Source organism: Bombus vancouverensis, chromosome 14, assembly GCF_051014615.1.
Source record: "Bombus vancouverensis nearcticus chromosome 14, iyBomVanc1_principal, whole genome shotgun sequence".
Classification (NCBI taxonomy): domain Eukaryota; kingdom Metazoa; phylum Arthropoda; class Insecta; order Hymenoptera; family Apidae; genus Bombus; species Bombus vancouverensis.
In genome coordinates, this window is record NC_134924.1 from 5,533,456 (window position 1) to 5,558,294 (window position 24,839).

At 32.8% G+C, this 24,839-nt stretch overlaps 2 protein-coding genes across 4 annotated transcripts in view; one reads left to right on the forward strand and one right to left on the reverse strand.

Moving 5' to 3' along the window:
• The window catches only part of LOC117159355 (uncharacterized), a 35,277-nt gene extending 14,275 nt beyond the window's left edge, over positions 1-21,002 (forward strand). Inside the window, exons 1-6 of one of the 2 annotated variants that reach the window (XM_076624025.1) lie at positions 12,646-12,673; positions 12,752-12,867; positions 18,993-19,105; positions 19,190-19,334; positions 19,899-20,081; positions 20,246-21,002. In XM_076624025.1, coding sequence (XP_076480140.1) covers positions 12,661-12,673; positions 12,752-12,867; positions 18,993-19,105; positions 19,190-19,334; positions 19,899-20,081; positions 20,246-20,599 — 924 coding nt within the window. In that variant the 5' untranslated portion in view covers positions 12,646-12,660 and the 3' untranslated portion in view covers positions 20,600-21,002. Of the gene's footprint in view, positions 1-12,645; positions 12,674-12,751; positions 12,868-18,992; positions 19,106-19,189; positions 19,335-19,898; positions 20,082-20,245 lie in introns of those variants that run through there. The other variant, XM_033339095.2, reaches the window with a different exon arrangement.
• mIF2 (mitochondrial translation initiation factor 2) lies at positions 20,974-24,443 on the reverse strand. Of its 2 annotated transcripts, none has more exons than XM_076624024.1 (11): positions 24,343-24,443; positions 23,921-24,059; positions 23,502-23,812; positions 23,249-23,409; positions 22,886-23,112; positions 22,535-22,805; positions 22,203-22,456; positions 21,843-22,128; positions 21,611-21,775; positions 21,384-21,524; positions 20,974-21,219 (listed from the first exon to the last, which is right to left on the reverse strand). In XM_076624024.1, the coding sequence occupies exons 1-11, from the start codon at positions 24,390-24,392 to the stop codon at positions 21,206-21,208; spliced, it is 2,019 nt and encodes a 672-aa protein (XP_076480139.1). In that variant the 5' UTR covers positions 24,393-24,443; the 3' UTR covers positions 20,974-21,205. The 2 variants fall into 2 exon arrangements, with proteins under 2 accessions (XP_076480139.1, XP_033194985.2); XM_033339094.2 differs by having other exon boundaries at positions 20,974-21,223.
• Positions 24,444-24,839: the final 396 nt, after the last annotated feature.

Here is a 24,839-nt window from a genome sequence, read left to right on the forward strand (position 1 = left end):
ATGATATTTCAAGTCCATAAAGCGATATCGAAGTTATCAGAATCCCAACTTGAAATTTTAATGTACATTCCAGTAATATCAATAAGATAACGAATAGTTCTACGATCGTTCGAATTAAGTTTCATGGCGTTCTCGTTCGATCTATTGATCGAATATCGATTGAAGATAGTTTCTAGGATGCACACACATGACCAGGAGAAAATTTTCGCTAGTTTCTCCTGGTACCGGCAGTCTCGCCGATACTTTCGCCCAGTAAAACGAATCGAATATACCGTTACCGAGTCCATACATAGCCATTTAATATCTCGTTTACCACTATTCAAAAGAATAATCGTCTGGACAGATAAAAACAACTTCGCAGTCTACCTGACTGATAGGACTCGTTTTCGCTGCAACGTTCAGTTTGAACGTCATCGCTGATACGCATGCTCGATATATCGCAGAATGTCTGCCCGCGATACATATTTTTTACGTTGACTTCTATGAACACTGTGATAAAGTACGATGCTAAGTTGACGATATTTATCGAAACTGCAACTTTACGGAACAGACAATGCGATATAACATAGTTTCTTTTGTCCCAGAACTATGAATGTGTAAATTTGTTTGATAAAAAACAATGGGTAATTTAAAAAAATTATGCAGTTTAGTGACCTTTCCTAATCTTAACTATTTCACTCGTGTTTCGTTTTACAAACTAAGGGAAAATTTTAAAATATGACGCTTTCGTAATAAAATACAAAGTACACTAGTCTCTTGACTGATTTTCTGTTTTACCGACAAAACAAAACAAAGCTTGCCGAGAAAAAGAACTGCTGTCAACTAATCAAAATTAAAAAAAAATTACTAAACTAAATTAAGGCGTGATTGCCTTTAAATTTTCGTAGGATATAGAATATCTATCGCTTTCGAAACACAAAGCAAGAGGTCTGTGAAGAAAGATATCGCGCGTTTGTATCGTTGTAAAATCAATCAGCCAGTAAATAGGATTGCAAGATATCATCTGACGATATCGTCTGCAACAAATCGTCGCAATGAAATCGAACTGTCGGACAATAGATTTTCCACTCGCTCTGTAAATTTACCTACGCCTTGTCGATAAATCAACGTTTCACAGTCGCGAAAGAATGGTAATTTATACTAGAAGGTTCGCGTAACGACCATTTCGACAATGTCTTTTTCCGCGCTTGGTACCAACCGGTCACGTTTCGTCCGTGTTTTCACGTGAACAACGAATGTAACGACGCCTCTCGAGACACAGGAGTGCGGAATCGTCACGATGAAAAATCGCAAGTAGATGTTTGCAATAGATTTCCGACGGTTGATTTACTGTACGATCACGCGCGATCAGAAGCTAAGAGGGGAAGAAGGGGAACGATTTACGACAAGCATGTGACGAAAGACCTTCGCTATCGACAGCGTGCTAATATTCGCGGAAACATTGCCATTCAACAGTTTCGAGCGAATTTCCTCAGCATCGCTAATTCGATACACTGGGCTTAGTCATGCTGTTTCCACGCTTGCTTTCCGGATTAGGATCGTGTTTGTTGTCGGAAACTCCCTGTTGTATTGTATTTTATGCTAATCACTCGGTCATACACGATTTCACACATAATCACAAATTAACGACTCGTTTTCGTTAGTCTTGAAGGTCGTATACATAGTTAAGTACTGTTAATTGTGGGAGAGGAATTTTTCCCTCTGTAATAGCAGATTTTCATAGGTCGTTTTGTAATTTGTCCGATTGTTTTCATTGAAAATTACGTTTAAAAAATGGAATTGAAAGATTAATTGGAAATTGGACCGAGTCAGTTTACTTTTAATTCGTTGTTCTCACTTATTAAATTTGTTATTTTCAGTTGGAATTGGATAAGAATGTTTACCTGACGTTCAATTCAGGTTAAGTGAATTAATCAGAAGGATTATTTTGTAATAAACGAAGCTACTTATTAAAGCGTATTACAAAATGATTTGAGAATGTTCGCAAGTCGCTGATATCGAAAAGTGAAAATTTCGCAGCTACGGTCCCTTAACTCCGCCAACTCTCGATGTTGCATAAGAAATGAGTCATGAACGTGTTTAAAAAAAAAAGAATATGAGGAAGCAAGAAATCGAAAATTATCGGCCAAGTATCACCCTTTCCCCGTGGACAAGCCAGCCAGTCCACGGGGACTGCGTTCTCATTTTTTATTTATCAGAAACAATTAGCAGTTGCCTTTAAACGTTACCAACAGGTTATACGTCTCATTGTTTCGCGTCTGCCTTCGCTTTCCATCGGTGTTCGATAAGGAAACTCTTCTTGTATAAGATCCCTCTAGGAACCATTGAAGACAATTTCTAGCTATTTTCCTATTTCGTAAAGGAATGAATTAACGAAAATACAAATTCGATTAACCCTAGAACTACTTAAATAATCAATACGTGATTTGTTAATCAAATTTTCTAGGTCCACAATGATGCACTTTTGTGAATTTCAATAATTTTTTATATAAAATTTACGTAGAAGATTTTTTTCTCGTCTTTTATTTATCTTTCATTTTCTTTCCTATGATCAAAGACGTCGCAATCCTTGACATTTGCAACACAAAAAAGTTAAGAAAACAGAAAAAAAAGATTAAAAAGAATTCATTCGATATAATCTTATCGGTAATCTAATACTATACCATAAGCTTTCTTATTTTATCTGCATTTATTATTTCGCTTAATATGTACATTTCCGTCATAGATAAATGGAAGTTTCAAAATGTTTTCTAAAGAGTCGCCACGATTATCTTCAGTTAAAAGTTATTAATATCAAGTTACATATTCTCATTAGTGTATTCCTGTGCATGTTTTTCATTAAATGTTTTTTTCTAAATAAACGAGTTGTTATTTGCCAATAAAAATTAATATTTATAAGATAACAAGTACTGTACACTTCGGTGATATCATGGTGTGTAGTTTTAAATTTAACACCAGATGACATATCGGAGGCGGAGTAATGACGTACGTATATGCATGATTGTTGTGAATTCTCTCTCAAGCTGTCCACTTACTGCCTAATCGACGTAATGTTTTATCCTTATTTTAAGGTATTGTTGGAAAATGTGAATTTTGAGAGAGAAAAGAAATTCAATCTTTAATTATTTTAAAAGAAAATTTCTCTTCAGTTCTTGAGATCTTTAATCCTCGATTGTTTTTCTCCCTTTATATATGTATTTTAATTAATATTTTTATATGTAGATAAAGTATCGCTCATAAGTATTGGAATAATGGAAGCTTCGCATTTCATTTTATTTCTATCCTAGCTTAAATATTTCAATTATTTAATATATATTGTCAGAATAAATTTGAACCGTAATATATATCTCAAAAATATACTCTCTCACTTTTTGTGATAAATGCTATGAATGAGCGATGAATGAATCGCGTATATAACATGAAACGTATTAATTATTCTGTCCTTTAAATCAAAGATAAGCAGTCTACATTACCTATACAGGAAAACGTAAGTGTTTGTTCTAGTATTACTTTGCTTGAATATATCTAGCTGACATTAATGCCACTTGTTTTTGACTAATATAGATAACGCATCTGGATTAGTAGTTTTCGAAGTCCCGATAATCTTATGATTAATATAAATCCCAATATTAATTACACAGTAATTAGACTGAAATTTTCGCAATAAAAGAACTATAGCCAAGACGGTGTAAGACCAACAATTTAATCGTATAAAATGTGTACTACAGAAATTACACTGACTTTCTCCGGCAATAACAGATAAAGTTTCGATAAGGAATCGGTCAAAGAAATGCGTTCGAAACACGTGAAACAAGGTATCAAGAAGCTTAAGCAACAGTTTATCGGAAAATGCAATATAAAAGACTTATCTACTTAAAACAAATAGCCCATTGAAATTAGCAAACTAACTATCAATCATCAATCATCTTCTACTAAATAATACATTTTACATCGCGACGCATTAACTTCGATTGACTGGAAATGTTGCAAACAAATTATTGAATGGTCACTCGATACGACTGATTTATACTTTTTTATTCCTAGAAAGATTTCTAATTATCTCGTTCGTTTTTTTTTTTTTTTTGGTAAATATTTAACGACTAGTTAAAGGTCTATATAGATTGTTTATCGAAGAAAATTTTCCGATAATTTCATTACTCTGAGACTATTTCCACCGATTTTATAGTTCTTTTCCGTGTAACGGAGCTTCGTAGAAACATGATCGATAAATTGACGTCAGAGTTTTACAGCTTTTCCTGATTTCGATGTTCGCGTAAATAAAAACTATGCAAAAAAAGTAACTCAAATGCCATTAGGTCCAATCTCTTTTAACCAAAATTATGTAGCTATTTGGTCGATTAGTATCCTACCTCGATGCTCGTCGAACGATTTCACGGAAAGCAATCAAGACAAATTAGATGCAAATTTTTCGTGGTCGTTATCCTCGGATTCTTCTATAAAGCATGGTCGTGCTTATGCTTTTGAGAGCCCTAGGCGCGAAGTTATTACCAGATCTAATTAAGTTTGAAATTTTGTTGCAAAATGTGATCCCATTGAGAATAAGGTCTCAACTTTACACCTAAGACGCCTTATGGTAAATGTATTTAAATATTAAACCAGCGGTTCATAGAATAAAATAAAAAATATTGACTTATTTATTTACTTATTTATTTATAATGTATGTTCTCTCCATAGGGTTGTTGATGAGCAGTTGACGAGTACTTTAAATATACATATATGACACATTAAGGATTTCAATTTTGAGTGAAGTTTTGCGAAAAGTTCGCGACACCAAAAAATTATTTAAAGTAGGTCCGTGATAAACAAATGGTTAAGAACCGCTGTATTGGACAATTATGGTGACCAGAGATTGCTCAAAAAAAAAATATCGTTCTGTTCGAGACATTTGACTATGAAAAGATTACAGAATCAAGATAAAAGATTCTTCAAGAACGAACAACCGACCTTTGAGTCTACAAAGTGTTTCACGAACAGGGTCATTGAGTTTAAAACGTAGAATTGTTTAGAATAAGTGGGTTGTAAAGGAGATTGTTATGGAGGTTTCGACTGTTATTCAGATTTAAATCATGATTTATCGTGGCCTGTTTTGTGGCTTGAAACGCGATGCAAGAAAAAATTGCGCAGTTCTTCGCAATGAAAGGATTCAAGTGTTTGGAAACAGTGGGAATCTTGTTGGACATATGTTGCAGAGATAACGGCGAAGGTTATTTGTACCGTAATAAAAATCGATTGCAAAGCAAATTTAGTCTCTAAAAGTGTTATAATCTCTTCGTACTCTCAAAGACTTTGTTCTCTTGTATGTATATTGCTAAGACTACACGACATGCAGAGGTAATAAAAGTACCTTAGCGAATTAGCTAAGGTCTTGTCGTCGTATTCTGAATACCAATTGCCAGAATATAAATTCCTCATAAACTTGTTTGTAGAACCAACGACCTCAGTAAATGCGCCATGACCTTCAAATTCACAATGTTGAGATACCGTTAATTCCTGCAATTTCCACATTGAATTTTATTTACATCCGTAATCTTTTCACGACAAAATTTAGTTTACAAGTTCCTCTATTTATTATTTATTATTTTACATCTCTTATGTCTATTTCTCTTCTTATATGTCTACCTCCCCTCTTTTCCACTCTATTCTATTGCACTACCTTGCTTATTCTACCTCTAAAAACTAAAAATTAGGAACTATAAATTAGCAACTAATGACTAAAAACTATTGCAACTTTGGTCTTCAGCCTCCTTGCTGTGCCTCCTTCTTGTCTTTTCCCCTTCTCCTCTCTATTATTGCTTTCAGTTCTGCTAAACCTTCTCCAGTCTCGCTTAGCGTTTTTCCTATGTCCTTTGGTCCTCCCGTTATTTCACATTCTTCTATTACATGTCTTAGGCCTTCTTCTTTCCTTCTGCATAGTCTGCATCCTTGTTCCCCCTCTTCTTTCCAGTATTCCCTTGCTTTGGTCTCGTCTCCGCATCTGAACCTTGCCAGTATTCTTCTGTCCTTCCATTTCATTCTCCCTTCTAAGTACTTTGGTAATTTTTCTTTGGCTATGTTTCTGTAGTGTGTATTATACTTGGATTTCCTTATCCTTTTCCCCCTCTCTTCTGTTTCTCTCTTTCTTCTTTCTTCTATAATTTAGTCTGCTGTCATCCTTTCTTACTCCTCTCCTGTTTCTATCTGCGCCCCTCCTTTTCTCACCTCTTCTTGTCCCTTCTTTCTCTTTCTTGCTCTTTCCCCTTCCTGGCCATTCCCCCATTCTCTCTCTCTCTTTCCTTTATACACTTCTTTACTAATTCCTTTTTTGATTCTAGGGCTTTCTCTTCGTACCTTGCTGCTGTTTTTAATGTTTTTCTCTCATTTCTATTAATTTGCATTCCTCTATCAGTATATAATTTGGTGTTGTCATGTCTAAACTTAATATCCATTTCACATATCTCCTTTGAACTCTGTCCAGTCCTTCTTCCATGTTCCAGCCCCATACCTCTCCAAACATCTTCATTCTCCTTTTGTAGTCCTATTTGAATATTCTTTCTCCCACGCTCCATGTTTTTTTCATTGCAATTGTTTTTTCCTATCTTGTATGTGCTTCTCATCACTTCCGCTTTTCTGCAGTATATACCCTAGGTATCTTATCGCGTCCACCTTTTCTAATTCTTACTCTCCCCACTTCCATCTCCTTTGCCTCCTTTTGCTCCCTCTTTTTTCAAAGACTACTATTTTGGTCTTTCCTCTAATTGGACTCCCTTTAAAAATTTTTTGAGTCTCATTAACATTTCTTTTAGCTCCTCTTCTCTGTCCGCCATCAGCACAATATCCTCTGCATATGTTAATGACCGCACTTTTCTTTCTCCTATCACTATGCCCCCAGCTTGTCCTTTCCGTAGTTCTTCTTCCAGACCTGCCACGTATTTTTTTTTTTTTTTTTTTTTATTAAAATTACAATCAATTCTCGCGTTGAGAAACGTATATATTGAATAACGTCGGGCTCAATGGACACCCTTGTCTGACTCCCCTCACGGTCCAAAATTCTCTTGTGTTGTAGTTTTTGACTCTCACTACATTCCTTGTTTCTTCGTATATTTCTCTAATCCTTCGGATTAGTTTTTCGCTAATCCCCATTTTCCTCATCTTCTCCTCCAGTTTCTCTCCGCTTAGCCTGTCGAACGCCGCTCTTAAGTCCGCAAAACAGGCATATAATTTCCCTTATAAGTTCCTCTAAATCTGACGCATTTATGGATGATGATATTTATGCATAATGTATTGTATATTAAATATTTTTATAGAAGATACCAAAAATAAGAATTAATTTATGCAACCCAACGTTCTATCGCTTTAGCATTAGCGTTATAATTCATGCGAAGCTGTAGGTGCGTTCTAATGAAAAGAAACGCGACGAGAGTGATACATGGCTCGTAAACGCGAAAGGATTAATTAACGTGTCAAGGTGATATATTTAATATATTTTTAACGCATTTTTATCATAAGGTCTCATTGATATTCTAAATAAAATTACTAGAAGTTTAGATTATAACGTCTAAAACTAAAAATATTGGAGGACCGATAAAACGAAGACAATAAAAAGCAGAGAAAGTTTGCGTCCTCGAAGATAATTATGTGTCTTGCACCATGAACAAATTGCATTGATGAAAGTTTCACAAGGCCAACCTTTTCCTGCACATTGTTACTGCAACATCAGTGTTTCGAAGCATTTCAAAGTGGTGTTACAATGATATATTTAAAATGAATTTTTTTAAAAGCAATAAATAATATAAAAATGTATAATACGTAATGATATATATAAAATTGGAAAATAGTATTTATTGAATATATAAATACACAGACACCGTTTTAGATTTTGTATAATTATTGTTTAAGTTGTATAGCTTTCATAGATCTTACAAAAGAAAAGGAAATCTTAGATGTTATATAGTATACAGGCTGCGACCGAGTAACGCGTGCAGGCATGAAGTGATTTTTTATGAAATAACAGAAAGAAAATATAGAATAACACTTTTTTATATGAGGCTTCGTTTTCGAGAAAATCGAGTTCAAAAACTTATCAAGTAATACTCGAACGTGGCTGATTCCGGACTGGACAAGAATAAGTAATCGACAGGACGTTATTCTACGTGTGAGAATGAAAATGTAGAACGAAATTTTTCCAGGCTAGACTTTGTTTCTGCGAAAAATAAATTTGCATATTTATTACACGCGTATACTAGACCCATTCTTAAGGGGGTATTCTGGTCTAGAGGCATGAATTTCGGGCGATTTTTGAAGCTCTGTACAAGCGAAACAAAAAATATTTTTACTATCCTTCTTTTTAGCATTTGTTTATTGATATTTCGAGATTACGTAAAAAATTCACTGGAGAAAAAAACTCAATATTTAAAAAGTTACGAGCTGGCAAAGTGGGTGCTGTCAAAAAAATGGGGTGTCATGGCGTGCACGATATCAACCCTTCTGGTCATCCGAAACAAAAAATGCGAACGGATTCTTAATTAGTATGGATGCCGCTATCGTCCGAATCTTGGAAAAGTCAATACAACATTTTTTCACAAAATTACGGCCGTTTGAAAAAAAATTTCTTATTTCGCACGTTTTTTTGACAATTCCGAACGTTTAAAAAAATAGTAATATTAAAGATTTTGAGCTGACCGTGGTCCGAACGATAGACGAGTATATAAGGAATATTCAGACCAAATTTAAAATAAATCGGTTCGTTAGAACTTGAGATATCGTGCACGCCAACTCGGAAAAAGTAGTTTCGAGAAAAACACGTTTAAAGTTTTGAGACACTACCCGCTAGACCTAAACGACAGATTCAACTAGTTATTTAAATTAAGTAACATCTACTTATTTACAATACTTACGTACAAATTATACTTATCTATAACAAGTATTAACTTATTATAAATAATTAGCCATGTTACTGCGCCACGCCAGAAAAATTACTGAAAATTCTCAACGCGAGAATTGATTGTAATTTTAATAAATAACAATAATAAAAAAAAAAAGTTTTGAGACGTAGGTACTCGGGCAACGTCTACCGTTTATTGCACATTGGTCCCGGTCGGACCGGAGCAGATACCGCGTCACAAAAATGACTGTAACTCATAAAATAATTGAAATTTTGAAAAATCCTTTTAAGGGCATATTCTTGAATGTCTAAACTTTGGAAACATGAAAAAAAAATTTTCGATTTTTTCGAATTTCTAGACCAGAATACCCCGTTAACTAAACACGTTCAGACCCTCTATCTTCTTGAAGATGAAGCCTTAAGGCTTAAGCGGAAATTTTATTACTTATTTTTACAATTTACTTATTTTTATTACTTATTTTCCCACGTAGAATAGCCTCCCGCTGATCGTTTATTCATACTGAGTCGGTAATTAACCAAATTCCAGTATACCTGACAAATTTTCCATTTTCTCGACTTTCTGAGAAACGAAGCCTAAAAAGATTTCATTTCATATGTTGTAAGAAGACATCTGGGACAGCCACCCAGCCTCCGTCACCCTCCACTGAGAAAAGAGAAAGCGTCAACACTTGAGGGTATCATAAATTTGATGCCCTCTTCCGTACGGTGTTCTGGGCTTAACGGGCCCCGACGTTTCACGAATGCGACGCTTGATATTTTCAGGTATTCGTATACAATCGCCAAGACGACGCGAGTTCGGCATTTCTGCGTCTATAGAGCGTGCTGTAAACGCAACTACCTTGAATTCGCCTTCAGTACTTTGTCATAATTTTCCGCTTATTTTTTCACAATCAAACATTTCATATCCGCTTACATGTTATTCGGTGCACATCCTGTATTAGTATTATAAAATTCATTAATTCATATACATATATAATTTACTCTCACATAAGTTCTGTAGATCAAAAGATATCAATCGCCAAGCGATAAATAAGATCAAGATATCAAATGGCTGACAATTTCAAACACGATCGCCTGCCCAATGCAAAATCAAGCGAGCCGATTGCAGGTTTCCACACCTAATGTCTCGTATTAAGTTAAAAGAAGGAAAATCGTGTTTATGTATACTATATACACCTCGGTGTAAGGGGAAACGTGTCCGTATCGTGGATTTTAACGAGATCTCTCGTGTCGCGAAGTGAAATCACGTTCTCACGAGCGAAGAAGCACCGAGAAAGCAATCGTCGTCGCCACGTGGCGTTGAAACAAGATCTGTCGGCGAGCGCATCGTGCGTGAATCGCGATAACGTTTCTTATCGGCATCTGGCGAAAAATGAGAGCGTGGCACGACACGAACGAAGGTTTTTGCTTCGAATCGCACAATTTCGCAATTTTTTTTTTTTTCGACCTTCTTAATTAACAACAGCCGGAAAAGCTCATCTTACCATTAAGTCTATTATTTATACTTATCTATAATAAGTATTAACTTATCAGAAATAATTAGCCGTGTTACTGCGCCACGCCAGAAAAATTACTGAAAATTCTCAACGCGAGAATTGATTGTAATTTTAATAAATATTTAAAAAAAAGAAAAAAGTCTATTATTTGTTGAAATGCCGAGATATTGAAATCAGATTTTATTTCAAATTATCCCTTATGATAACTTGCAGATAACAAAATTGACGCATATGTGGAATTAGTTACGCATTATCTTGTTCATTACTCCGAGATTGAAGAGAAAATGTCGATTATCTTGTGCAAAGTTTGGTTTCGAGTAATAATTTTAAATTGATTGAAAATAGAATGAAACATATTTTTAGAAGAAGGTAGATAGATAATGATGAGGTAAGACGATGTAAATAAATTTATCTTAATTTTAAAATGCATCTGCCTGTATAATTGAGAAATGGAAAACAGTTTCAAAAATTCCTCGAAATATCCTTTTATTATATTGACGCAAAGAAAATAAAAAGATATTAGATAAAGAATTAGAAGTAAACTGCTAAAAGTTTCAGATATTCATAAAAAAATAATAACGATATAAAAAGGCACGAACGTATACGAGTGAAATTTTAGATTGTGCAGTGCCAGTCTTTCCTTACTGTCAAAAATAGCTTGAGGAAGTGGTTTCATGCTCGAAACATTGAAATCACATTATCCTCACGTTTTCGACTGATCGATTCACTCGCGAACGTAATACGTCGCACTTATCGTCCAAGAACTTGATTTCTATAAATAATTGTCACGAAACAATTATCGTAACTATCGTTCGAGGTTCAAATCACCCTTGCTGTTGAAAGTCACGCGTTCTCGATTAAATACTAAATACACGTTTTAAACAACATCGAAGAATTTATAACTTCATCGGAGAATAAACGTGTAACAAACTCCTTATCGAACGATTTCGTGATGTGTCTCGAGTTTCGTGATTTAACACGCGTCAAACAATCAGAGTAAAACGCATCAATAAAAGAGATTTCAGGACATGCATTTCCACGAGATACATTGCGCGCGTATTGTGTTTTGATAAACAAACAACATACGTAAATTGCATTGAAATGGATGTGCGAACGAAAAGAATGAAAGAAAACTAGAAAGAAAAGGTAAGAAATGTACGAAAAAAAAAAGAACAGAACGCGGTGCATCGATATCTTTGAAATTCTGGACGAAGATGTAAGAAAGAACGACGCGAATTAAATCAAAACTATTGCAAAGTATTTGGGTTTACAAAAATTTCCAGTGTTAACGATGTTTAAGAAACCGTAAAAATTTCGAAATGCTTGAGAAAGTTGCGTAAATCAAAGACAGAAAGTCGTAAAAATCGTACGAATTTGAAGGAACGTTGAGTTCATGTACACAAAAATTGTGCGTAACATTTGAAAATATCTGGCCGAGACCTAAAAGACTCGCCGTGTCCCCCATTCACTGATTCTTTTACGAGCTTCACAAAGCAAAAATATAACGATTTGTCAAAGGAACGGTCTTGTCTCGCGAACGTGACCTCGTATCAGAAAAAGATGAAACTCATCACTTAACGTCAATCCATCGCTCTTCGTCAGCGTGGTTCACCGAAGAAGAAAAGCGTCCTCATCTTTTTGCATTCCGCGCGCCGATAACCGCGTGTCTATCAATGAGCGTCAATCCGTGAATGAAAAAAATAATCGATACACGCGTCTAGGGGGGCGAAGAAGATACTTCATAGTATTATCGCAAGGTTAAATAGCGAAACGAGCTGCTGTAGATACGAAGAAAGAAATTGGGCTTTGGCTATAAATCGATTATAATATATTTATATTTGATTGTATCCAATATTTGAATTTTGGAAATCTCCGGTAGATAAAGAAAATAGAAATAACGTGGATCAAAGTAGAAAGATTGAATTTTTTGATCAATTAGATCGTGCGCTGAGGCGAGTCGAGTGGCTCAAGAATCCGATTCTTGAGCAATTCGAATGGTTCACAAAGTTCGATTTTTAGATAACTTGAGCGATTAAAAGATTCGATATTTGCTTAAGCGATTTAAATTAATCCGAAAAATTCTGTGCTTCAGTTTGCTAACGAATCGAGATCGATTCGAATCTAAAATTTTCGATTAATATGACGTTTGACTTTCCTACGATTTAATTGCGATCCCAATCTAATCGAAACCACGCAACGCTCGAGAGTTTGAGTACACTTAAAGTAGCACTCGACGATCAAGTTGAAAAAAATTCAACATATATGGAAATCCCTGGTATTTATGATCTGTTCTACTGTCCCCCATGTTTTTGTCTTTCTGCTTCTCTCACTTTTTTTCGTTTTCTTGTTCCAGGGACTGAGAGATGTCCTCAGAAGGGTGTCGTGAAGCAAGTAGCTTCGAAGCTGCTAAGGGCGCTGTCCGAGAAAGGACTGGCCTTGCTCGTCAACCACGGCATTCCAGAATGCAAGGTACGCATTTCCATCGATACTCGTTCTACATCGTAATCGTTGGATCGAGCAGCGTTTCGAACATTAGGTACATGTATCCGGGCACTCGCGTGATTATACGCGTCAAAAAGTGTTAACAAGTTGAATGATGGGAATATTTGAAAAAATAAAATTCGAAATCCTGTTGAACGTGTTTATTGAAAGTTTTATGATAGTTCAAGCTTGATTGAATGGAATACGTATTTTTAAATATTTATATGTTGAATAATTTTTAATTATTTATACATGTATCTACGTATGAACACTTACGTATTACAGAAAACAGATATAAGTCTGTTCTTATAGACTTCTCTGATGTTAACATACTAAATGTACAAAATTTAATAATATATTTAATGTAAAGATTAAATTATCGCTCAGTTTTTAATTTTGTCATACTGAATCTCTGTGCTCTAGATTCCTAGTATCTTAATTTTATTCCTGAAATTTGTCAAGAATAACATATGACACGAGATACTATATCTTGATTTTACTATATTTTTAAATGTATGTTTTCAACGTTTATATTCAAGTTTAGTTATAATTGAACTCTGAATGAATAAATACATACGTTACAGTAGTTAAGCAATCGAATTACTTACTATCGCAAAGTACTATACAAATAATCAAGTTCCAAGCGTCTACTCACGTTTCAAGCATACGATTCGTTTTAGTAAAAGGAGTGGCCGACTCGAATTTCGAGTATTTGACTCGGTTCAATAACCAGAGCCCCTACCCCAGCTTCGATGTCACCCGCTTAAATTCTGTAAAACAAACATTTTCCCACCTCCAGTTGCTCGAATCGTTAATTCGCCTTAAATTTCACCCGCTTTGTTAATTGGAATTCTCAAATTTCTCCATTAAAGATTATGAGGAAGGAAGGCTGTAATTTTATACTGATTTAATTAACCATGAATTATTAAAAAAAAAAAAAAGAGAGAATATATCCAGTTGCAAAAGTGTAAGCTTGTTAAATGGGGAGAAGTATTTTTGATGGCCACGCGTTCCATCATATTACACGCACGATGAGACCTTACCTTGTAACAAAACTCGCGTCCTCGGTTGACTTACAAAATTACTATCTCGCATGGAACCAGAATTAAAGGAGTCAAGGCGAAGTACGGCGAAATCCACGTCAAGGGAAATAGGTATAAAATTCGCAAGGTTGCAGCGAAAAAAAAAAAGAAATTTTACCCCTTAACGCGCAAACTTTTCGTTGGTTTATCATTGAAAATGATAACACTTTTTACGATATGAGAAACGAATAATAAAAATGAATGATACGCATTCGGACATTTTTAATATTACAATTAATAGCTTTATTTAGTATCTTTTATTATAAGACACGTATGATGTGAATGAAGTAACATTTTTTATAATAAAATAATTAAAAGATACAAATTTTGAAAAATGTTAGATTGCAAGTACACAAAGCTTACATAAAGGGATTTATTGTAATGAAAAATATCGGACAATATCCTAATATTTATGGGTGACATTGTATTCTTTCTTCTTTTTTCTTTTTTTTTTCTAAATAAAATATAATATATTTTAGTATAAGATATCGCAGCTTCGATTTGTAAATAATAATAAATAATAATTTGTATATAATTGTTGATCAGTCGTAAGATTATGTCAACGGAGATTTCTTAATGCCCTCGTTACGATGATACGTCATGACAAATTTTCAAGGGTTCGAAGATAATGTAATAAGTGGGTTTTACGCGATGACCTTGCCGAAGTTGGTGAGACCTCGTATCAAAGAAGAAGCCCGTTATCATGACCGGTTCGTTACAATTTCACGAGATAATTCGCGCGTGATCTACTATAAATACGCGAACGTATTTATCGTTTATCTTTACGCTACGTCCACCCATACAATGTATCAATTCATTTGGCTCGTACGCGTACTATTATACTTTGCCGGTGACTTGCAACTGAATGGGAATGAACATCCGGTATGATTGACAATTTGGAGTTTTGGAATTGTTACGAAAAAAAAGGAACATTTGCCTAAATAAGTAAAATTTGAAAACTTACGATCGGAAAACTAAAATTAAGGATTGAAATTGTTGAATTCTCAAATTGAAAATTTCGAAATTTGAAGGTGTAAAAATTGGAAAATTAAAAAATTCGCATATGATGATTGAAGAATTTAAAAATATTTGTAAACTCAAACATTTTTATATCTCTCTCCCCCCCCCCTTTTTTTTGCTACGAGAGTTGAAATATTAGAAAAAAAACAAGTCCGAGGAAATTTTACAATGAATATTAAAATAGACTCGAAGAAAAAATATTCAGCGCCTGTATCGTACCGTATTATGGGTTCTTCCATAATGAATAAACAAATTTCTTTCGCATGCTTGATAAATTCCATCTAAGCGGTTTAGCATTAATTATGGTGATTGATAGCTTAGCATGAAGTAAGGGAGGTATTTAGAAAATTAATTAATTATTGGTATATAACTAGTTCGTTCAAACAAATTCAATGATTTGATTTCTCTTAATTATCAGGAAACAATTATACATATCCAACAAGATACCTAACCCCAATCTTAGACCAGACAATTGAAAAACAAGCCGGAAAGATACGCTTTACAAAACAAATGTTTCATCTATTACATTTTGTATTATTTTTGTTACTTTCATTAAAATTTTAGTATCAAAATTATTTGTTATATTCTCTTTGAAAGACTTTCTCAAACTTCATTCTCTCACTGCGTTAGTTCTTGACTATTTTCCCTATAAATTACCCTAAAGACCTAAACAATATAATCGCCTGCTGCACATGCGCATTGTATGTGCATCGATATCACTTTAACATATAGTTTTTTCTATTTTAAGGACAATATCAACTACAAACTAAAAGGCAGAATCATATCCACATTTGACAGACATTTTTCTAAAGAAAGAAAAGGAAAACCAACTAATTGGATGATTACATTTGTAATATAGGAAATTCCCTATTGGTCGCACCTTAATTTCTTATCAGACATTGCGTAAAAGATACATTACACATCGATAATAGATAACACGAAGGCATTCACTATTTCACAAATTTCACCGCGCCATCTGTTACAGTAGTGCTTCGCTAACTGACCATGAATCGGTACCTTAACTGGTCAGTTATCGAGGGAGATATGTATCTTTAAAATTCTGAATATTTTCATTGATATGTATACCTGATTTCTTTATTTTACATATATGACACAAAGGCCTTTTTACATAATTAAATTTGTCGTTTCACAATCGACGAATGAAATGGATAATAAACTAACTCTTAATTTGTAAAATTTACATTATATTCAAAATGCGAAACTCGCAAAATTTAAAATTTATTTAATTTTCAAATTCCTAAATCTTCAAATCCTTGTGTCTAAAGATATCGCAATTTTGAAATTTGTATGTCTAAAAAATTTATAATTTTTTTTAATTTTGCTTTGTTACCAAACTATTCTTATCACTGTGCAATGGTAATTTATGACCTGTAAAATTTCGCTATATAATAATATTAGTTCGGTCATTCTGAAATTCCGTCTAAATACAAACTTAGCCAGTTAACCAAACACGCTCCCTCCTGAAAAAATTCCATGTTACTTTTCGACGGTCCTTCGCAATGACGTCACAATATTTCATTATCAGTCACATACACATCTCAATTGGTTCAAACAAACTGTCGGTTTTAATTACCTCGGCTGGAATCGAATTAAAAATTATTGGTGAGAGGAATACGAGCGATGAGGTTAGGAAAGGGGGAAGACAAGCGAAAACAAGCATCTGTACGATGCCTTAGAATCTCTCGAGTAATTGCTCAACCTAAATTAGGCACATGTTGGTTCATGTGGCAGTTGTTGATTTGATTAGATAGTTGCAACCCATTTACAATGTGAAATAGATTGTTTACTGGCCAGCATGCCTGGTCTATTCCAGTCTACTCTCATGGTAAACAACGTATTCGATCGATGGAAGAATTCTGTGGCAATCAATGTTACTAATTGGATAAAGCGATCTTCTTGTGGAACAGGAGCGTAGAAAAATAGTACGCAGATGGTCTATGATTTGCCTTGAATTTACTGAGGGCATTTAGTTTAGTTTAGTCGATTATTTTAGCCACTAATGTTTATAGATTCAAGACTTAAGATATATAAAAATATCAACACATATGACGTTTGTAAAGAATAATTTTACCATAAAAGCTTTCATTATTTTTATTAATGAAGCAATGAAAAATTTATTAATTTTGTTTAAGTAATTAGGTGTATTATTTTTCGAAGTAATAAAACAAGCTACTATCCTGGCTTTTCGATGCTATGTAAGTATTTTTGTTTTATATTAGAACAAATTTTCTACTAAAGTTTATATATAATATTATGGATTTTATTATTTACTTTATTATATGTTATATTATCATTATAAAATATACATATAATAAGTAATATATAACTAATTTAAAAGCTTGTTCACCTTTAGAAAATTATATTTTATTTTAACTTGACGCTTGATTGTTAGGTTTGTAATTAAAATCTTTTATTATAATTTTATATTTCGTTGCAAAAATCTTAAATTATTTCCAACGTCTATTTTATTTCACGATCAGTAATAGATTCCAAGCAACTTAGATGACTAATTGTAAGTAAAGTTCACATCTTTGGTCATTTACAGGAAATAATAAGCAATAAAAACGATTCCTGCAAAAAGAAGCATAAAAACCAAACATGAATATTTTACATGTTTCTTAACGGCACCACACAATTAATTATTTAATATATGTAGATCCAACTTCAAAATATTTCTCCACTGCAAAATTTTATTTTGTTATAGATAAGTTGAACGATATAGTCTTCCAAAATAATTCAGTTTGAGAAACGCGCGTACAAGCTTATTTTGGTAATCGAGAAGCTTAGAAAATATTTTGTGAGCTCAGAGATACTCCCAGGGATCGAGGCGCATCTTGCAGACTTGATTTTGCAATTTACAACTGTCTTACTGTCGCACTATTTTTATGAAATTTGTTGGATTTTTCCATAGTGCTAAGCGTTTATTTAAGTAATAATATAAAGCAGAGTATGTAAAAAGTACGTGTTGCAAGACATGTGGCATTGCTTCTATTGCATGTAGAATTTAAAATGGCGTGTCAAAAGGTCACATGGAGATTACATAAAAACACATTTATGCTGTTTCTTTTAAATACAACGACGTTTCTACTAATATTCCTTCAACTCTCAAATAAAATATGTACATTATAAATTTCTATAAAAAAAATATCCTAGATTTTTCATTTTTTAAATAATCATAACTTCTTTCAGATTGAAAAAATTTTTGTTTAATTTCTTCAGCCGATGTCATCGATTAAAGTTTTGGTAAATTGCTTATTCAAATTGACTCATAGTGCCATTGAAATATATTATCTACATCTACATTATTCTTCAAGGAATTTTAAATAATCATAAAACACGAATGATGGCATTAATGCAACCAATTAATACAACAAATTATGTAACCCTCCTCATTGTTCCACTGAACCTATCGGAACTTTTTGTCAATGATTTCGTTGAAGATCGCTAGGCATGTTAAGTCAAAAAGTCATTTTTCTTTGGAATATTATTCTTACCTTTTTCTGTGCCTATTAAATTTTGCAATATTCTTATATATTTCACATATATTTTTATCATTCCTAGTATTGAGTATATTCACAGTCGATGAGACAGGTTTTTACACAATTTCGTAAGTCATTTAATCAGAAGCTCGTGATAACTGAAATGACACGCATCAATGTGATGACTTTGTCATCACCGGTTTCGTCGATATCTCACGAATGTTACCTTGGAAGGTTCCTGATACCGAACTCAGACATTAATTACATAATGTTTCACTCAATGAGGTGTTGCTACTCTCGGGTGTTTTTATATTTGGATCATTAACCATTTGAATTTATATATGTACTTCTTATGAAATTACATGTTGCTAATTCATAAAAAAATCTTTGATCTTGAAAAATTCATTAAAAAGTCTTTTTAATCTTGGAAAATTTATAAAATAATCTCATAATACTAGGCTTACATAGAGTTTTGATAATTACTATTGTAATAATAATGTATTATTTACAGATGAAAGCAGCTTACAGAGCTTTCGATGCATTCTGCGAACTCCCAGAGGAAGTGCGAACCAAGTACGAACGCAATGAGAGCAACTACGGATACGTGAAACCAGGACCATCAAAGTATAGTTTATATGAAACTGAATTTATTATAAGAGAATTTTTATTTAAACTTGTTAATATCTTTTTTGTGGTTTATATTCATAGATACACCGATGAGAAAGAAGCTCGACATGTTTTCAATGTGACCGGACGCGAAGGACCTCTTCCGGACGAGGAAGTACCTGGTTTTAAATCGGCGGTCGACGAACTTGCTCGTGACTTCAAGCAACTATCCGCAATGCTTTTAACTGTAATGTCAAATTTTTCTGTTATATATGAACATACAAAATAGATTTTAGTTGTCTTCTAATTTATAAAAGCAATTTCTAAAGGTTGACGCAAGATCCAGCCCTTCGTGTTATTAATTTCTACTAGTTGAGCATTTTTTATATTATTACTTCTTATTAGACGTAAAAAATCTGGATCTCACGTTAAGCTGCTTCTTAAAAAACTCGAACATTTTAATTCAAACTTTTCTGGAGCAAAGAATTAATAGAATTACATTGAATAGATTCGTTCACAGCTATAATCTCTTCCTTTCGTAATATTAAACTACACAGCGTTGCACAAATATTTAAAACGCTTCTAAATATATTTCTTTCTCTTTCTCCATTGATGTTTGTTCATAACGATCCGGAAGCCTTTATGGACAGATAGTTTAACAAAAGTGAGTTGCTTTAACTGTGAGTAACCCTACAAACCAATCTATCCCGCAGGCAAACTAACACGATTGGTTTCTTCGGTTGCTTTACAGCCGTCATTAGGTACTATAAAATAAAAATAGGGGCCAATGTATGTGATCTATGCCTTGTAGGCTCTGGCCGTGGGCCTAGAGCAATCCCCTGATTTCCTGCTGTCGAAGCATTCGCGCATGCTGGGACCTGGTAACGAGTCGACCCTTCGTCTTCTTTACTATCCTCCTCTTGGTGCACCAGCGCCAGGATTGGCTCGTTGTAGTGCTCATTGCGATTATGGAACTTTCACTTTGTTGGCACAGGTAGATATATCTATAAAACTTAATAAAAATTCCGATTAGATACATTTTTTTATTAAATTGTATTTTCAGTTTCTAATTCTATCTAAGTTGCAATTAAATTTCTTTTTAATCCACCAAGATATAAATTATAACATAATAATTTTTAATTATTTAATTATTTTTAGGATTGCGAAGGTGGTCTAGAAATACAGACTCCTTACGGTGAACGATGGGGAAGAGTTGGTCATCTCCCAGGTGCAATTTTGGTGAACACTGGCGATATATTAGCGAACTGGACAAACAATCAATTACCAGCATTAAGACACCGAGTTGTTGTACCAGAACATTGTGGTCGAGGTCGTCATTCCATTGCATTTTTCGTGCATCCAGATACTAATACTCTTATCGAGCCTTTAGATACAAAAATCGCACAAGCCAACCAAGAACCAGCATTGTGTCGTTTACAGAAAAAGAAACGCGGTGTTATGACTGCGTATCACCATATTCAACGTCGACTTCGAGAAACTTATGCTTCTTAACGGTGTTAACACAATTATATCTTTTTGTTTCTGGATAAAAATGTCTTAACTTATCATTGAAATTTGAGTTGAAAAAGACTTGAAATTTTTAAATACCAATGTAACATGATCAATTCTTATGATTCTATGACATTATACGTTTTTTTTTAAAGAAGCTAATACACCAATAAGAGACAGAATAATCAACTACCGATTATGATAAAATGGCTCATCCATATCTGTTTCAAACAAAGGAAAAGTTCCATCGATAAAGTGCAAGAACTACAGTGTTGCATCACTAAGGCAATAATAAAGAAATTTGTACTTACATTTTGTAAAAATCCATTTTATATAAATAATTTAATATGCCATTAATAAAACGGAAGACAGGTCAGTGATTTGTCATTTGTATTTTTTTATTTTATATTGTCTATATACTATTCTGTAATTTTCTAAATACAACGATATCCAATTAAAATCCAGGATCCCAATCAAGCTTTTGTTTCTCCCTTTTTATTATGACACAAATAATATTATCTCCAGGTTGGAATGATATTGTTGGATCTTCAAATCTGAGACCACATTCGAGATTAGTTTCTATCGATGACATTTCATCCCTTAAATGCCTCATTGATACCAATCTTCCTATAACAAAGTATTCAAATATTGTTGATAACAATATAAAAAATGTATGTTACAGGTATTAAAATTAATATTCAATGGAAAATAAAATACTAAATGAAATTAATAAAACCTAAAGTAGTGGATTAGTAAATGAATTTCATAATTGTCATAACAAATTTACCTGTAAAAATATTTTCATTTCCTCTTACTATATGATACAGTCCAGATTTTAAAAGAACGCCTTTAACGCAACGGCAACCTGCAACGGTTACTTTCTTATTTTTTTCATTTATATCAAATTTTTGTAATACCGTTGCTTCACCTATATTTAAAAATCGAAAAGAAATCATTATTAACATACAATATTTATATTATAATTATCTGTTATATAATATCAATAATCATTACCTGTTATTTCTTCGATATTGACTTCAGGTAGTAAACTATTAATTTCTGCCTTAACATTATCGATAAGTTTATATACAATGTTATACAGTCGAAGAGGTATGCCTTTTGCAGTGGCCTCTTCTTCTACTGTTTTAATTGCCTTTACATTAAACCCATAAATAATTGCTGAGAACAGATAAATAATTTAGAGTAATGTATAGTAATATATAACTTTATTTTAAAATTTTGTTACCTTTAAATGTACCCGCTAATTCTATGTCCGAGCTTGTGATGGATCCAACACCATAGTGAACAATGTTTAGTTTGCATATTTTATCACATTTATATGAGTCAAAAATATCTAATAATGCCTCGACACTTCCTGCTACATCACCTTTTATAATAATATTAACTGTTGGAGTAGGATCCTCTATTATACGTTTATTTTTTTCTTTTTCAGCCAGTTTTTCCCTCACCTTTCTCATTACTGTTCTATCTCTTCCAAATGTTCTTCTAATTTCTAACAGCTTTCGATAATCCTATAATAGTGAGAAATATAGGTTGTACTTTCATAAATAATTAAAGTATACATTCTGTGTCCACTGAATATTACAATGAGATGTTCTTGTAGCCTTTGGTCAGCAACAGCTTTATGTTGTTTAGCTAAAGTTTCATTGTGCTCTTTCTCTCTAAATTTTAGAACTTCTTGCAATATTTTATCATTTTCTACTTCTAGCATTTCATCTCCAACATCAGGTAATTCTTTCCATCCAATGATTTGTATTGCGTCCGATGGTTTAGCTTCCAAAATAGGGCGGCCGGAATCATTAAACATAGCTCTTACTTTAACCCATGCTAGTCCAGAGACTATTAAAAAATAAGGAATATCAATAAAAATTATTTTAATATATTTAATTTATAAAAGTTAGTATTGCTATTTTTTACCTAACAAACATCCTTTCTTTAAAGTACCACGCTGAATTAAAGCCGTCACTAATTTTCCACGACCAACATGATTACTACACTCAATAACAACACCTTCTACTAAGCCTGCAGGATCCCCTTTCAAATCCATTAATTCCGCTTGTACAACTATAGCTTCTGTTAATTCTTGTAAATTAGTTCCCTTTAAAGCAGATATTTTCACACATTGTACCTCACCACCAAGTTCTTCAACTACAATTCCATGATCTGCAAGTTCATGTTGTGTCCTTTTCTGTGAAAACAAAATAATTAGAGATTTAAGAATTCTCAAATTCTGATTTTTAATCTGAACTCAGAGCTTTAAAACATTACAATATCAATGTTAGGTTTATCAATTTTGTTGATAGCCACAATAATTGGAACTTTGGCATTTTTTGCCATTTCTATACTTTGTAAGGTTTGTTCTTTGACACCATCATCAGCTGCTACTACTAATACTACAATATCTGTTGCATATGCCCCTCTATATCGCATAGAGGTAAAAGCAGCATGGCCAGGTGTATCCAAAAATGTTACTCGTTCTCCAGAATCCAAAGTTACTAAAATTTAAGTATAATAAAATATTTTTCTTCAAGTTATATATTTCATTTTTCAAAATTATATTTCAGTGAAATTTTAATTATATAATAATAAAATATATATAAATGAATATTTAAAGATTAATTTAGAACTAACCATCAAAGGCGCCAATGCATTGTGTAATTCCACCAAATTCAGACTGTGCAACAGACGTATGTCGTAATGCATCAAGTAAGGTAGTTTTACCATGATCAACATGCCCCATTATTGTTACCACTGGATGTCGTCTCACTAATTGAGACTTATCTGGTAGAGGTCTATACAAAATATAATTATATTACAGCCTTAAGAAAATTCACAAGAATTGCTATTTTGAATTAATTATTTAAACATATTAATTTCGTATTACCTTCTTGTAATGTCTTTATACTTTGTATCTTTATTTGAAGTTTGCTTTGAAATAATTCTAGATTTTGCACCAAGTTTTTTAATTATGCTAGATATTAATTGTCCACCTGATAAAATACTATTTCTATTATAAATATTTTTACCACTTACAATATGAAGTACATCTAAAATATCGTTAATATCCCTTTTAGCAGAGTTTGCTAATTCTTTAACTGTCATATTTTCCCATACTTCTATTACTGGGAATGACTTTTTTTTAAATTGTTCATTTGAAAAATTATTTAACATTTCTTCATTAAATACCATAGTTTTCTGAAAATAATTTATAATTTTATTTATGTACATATATTGAATATAATACAATAATATGTACTAATATGTATATGTATATATAATGTATTAATACGTTTTAAATCATACTTCTCGATTATTTCTTCGTTTAAAAGAAGCTAGAGTAATATGATAATATTGCCGTTGAATATGTAATACATTCAAGGTTTGTAAAGTATGATTTATATTTTGTTCTCGCCATACTACTTCTGATACTTGCCTTGATAAACTATAAATAAATAGATTACATTAATAAAAAATATATTTAGTGATACGCATTAAATACATTAAGCATTATAAATAATAACATTAAACATATTAAAATATTTATAATTTAGGACTAGCATTAAATTATAAAAGAAGGTTATGTTTGCGATCCAATACTGTCTACAAATAAACAATAACAATAAGTATTACATGTAAACATATGTTTAGTGTATACTGTATAACGAATGTATTAAGAGCAAAAAAAATACTTCTAATTTATAACATTAAACAAAAATATAAAATACCCAGATTGAATATATGCTCTGACTATGGACGCAGTCATATTTATTTTCATCCATTAAAATCGTACATCCATGTCCCATCAGAGAGCGTTGTGTTGTTGCGTCTTAAAATTATATTTAAGTATAAAGATATGAAGGCAAATTGGTCCACATGACTGTGTTTCAAACTAATAGAGATGTTTATGATTTTTCATAACAATGCATGCATTCATTTTACAACAATGCATTGTGCAATGATAAAAAATTTTAGATTAAATTTTAGATTACGTTAATGGAGCCCAATAGATTTTTTGAGGAAGGCAACAGAATTTGATATTCGAATTATATTTTATTATGTGGATTATATAGTTCATCTAATACGGGTCTTAATAAATATTTTGTCCTTTGTTTAAGATCTATTTCTTTGGCAGATTATCCCCATGAAATAAATGTAGGAATTAATGCTATTAATAATAATAACAAGGTAATTAATGATCATTATAGTTCTCAAGTTGGAAATT

Excerpts from the sequence above, each read along its gene's own strand:
- mIF2 (XM_033339094.2), bottom strand. The coding sequence starts at position 24,392 with ATGAAAATAAATATGACTGCGTCCATAGTCAGAGCATATATTCAATCT. Across the intron at positions 22,457-22,534 it reads AAAGAAAGGATGTTTGTTAG|TCTCTGGACTAGCATGGGTT; the intron begins GTAAAAAATAGC and ends ATTTTTTAATAG. Across the intron at positions 22,129-22,202 it reads GGCTACAAGAACATCTCATT|GATTATCGAAAGCTGTTAGA; the intron begins GTAATATTCAGT and ends TCACTATTATAG.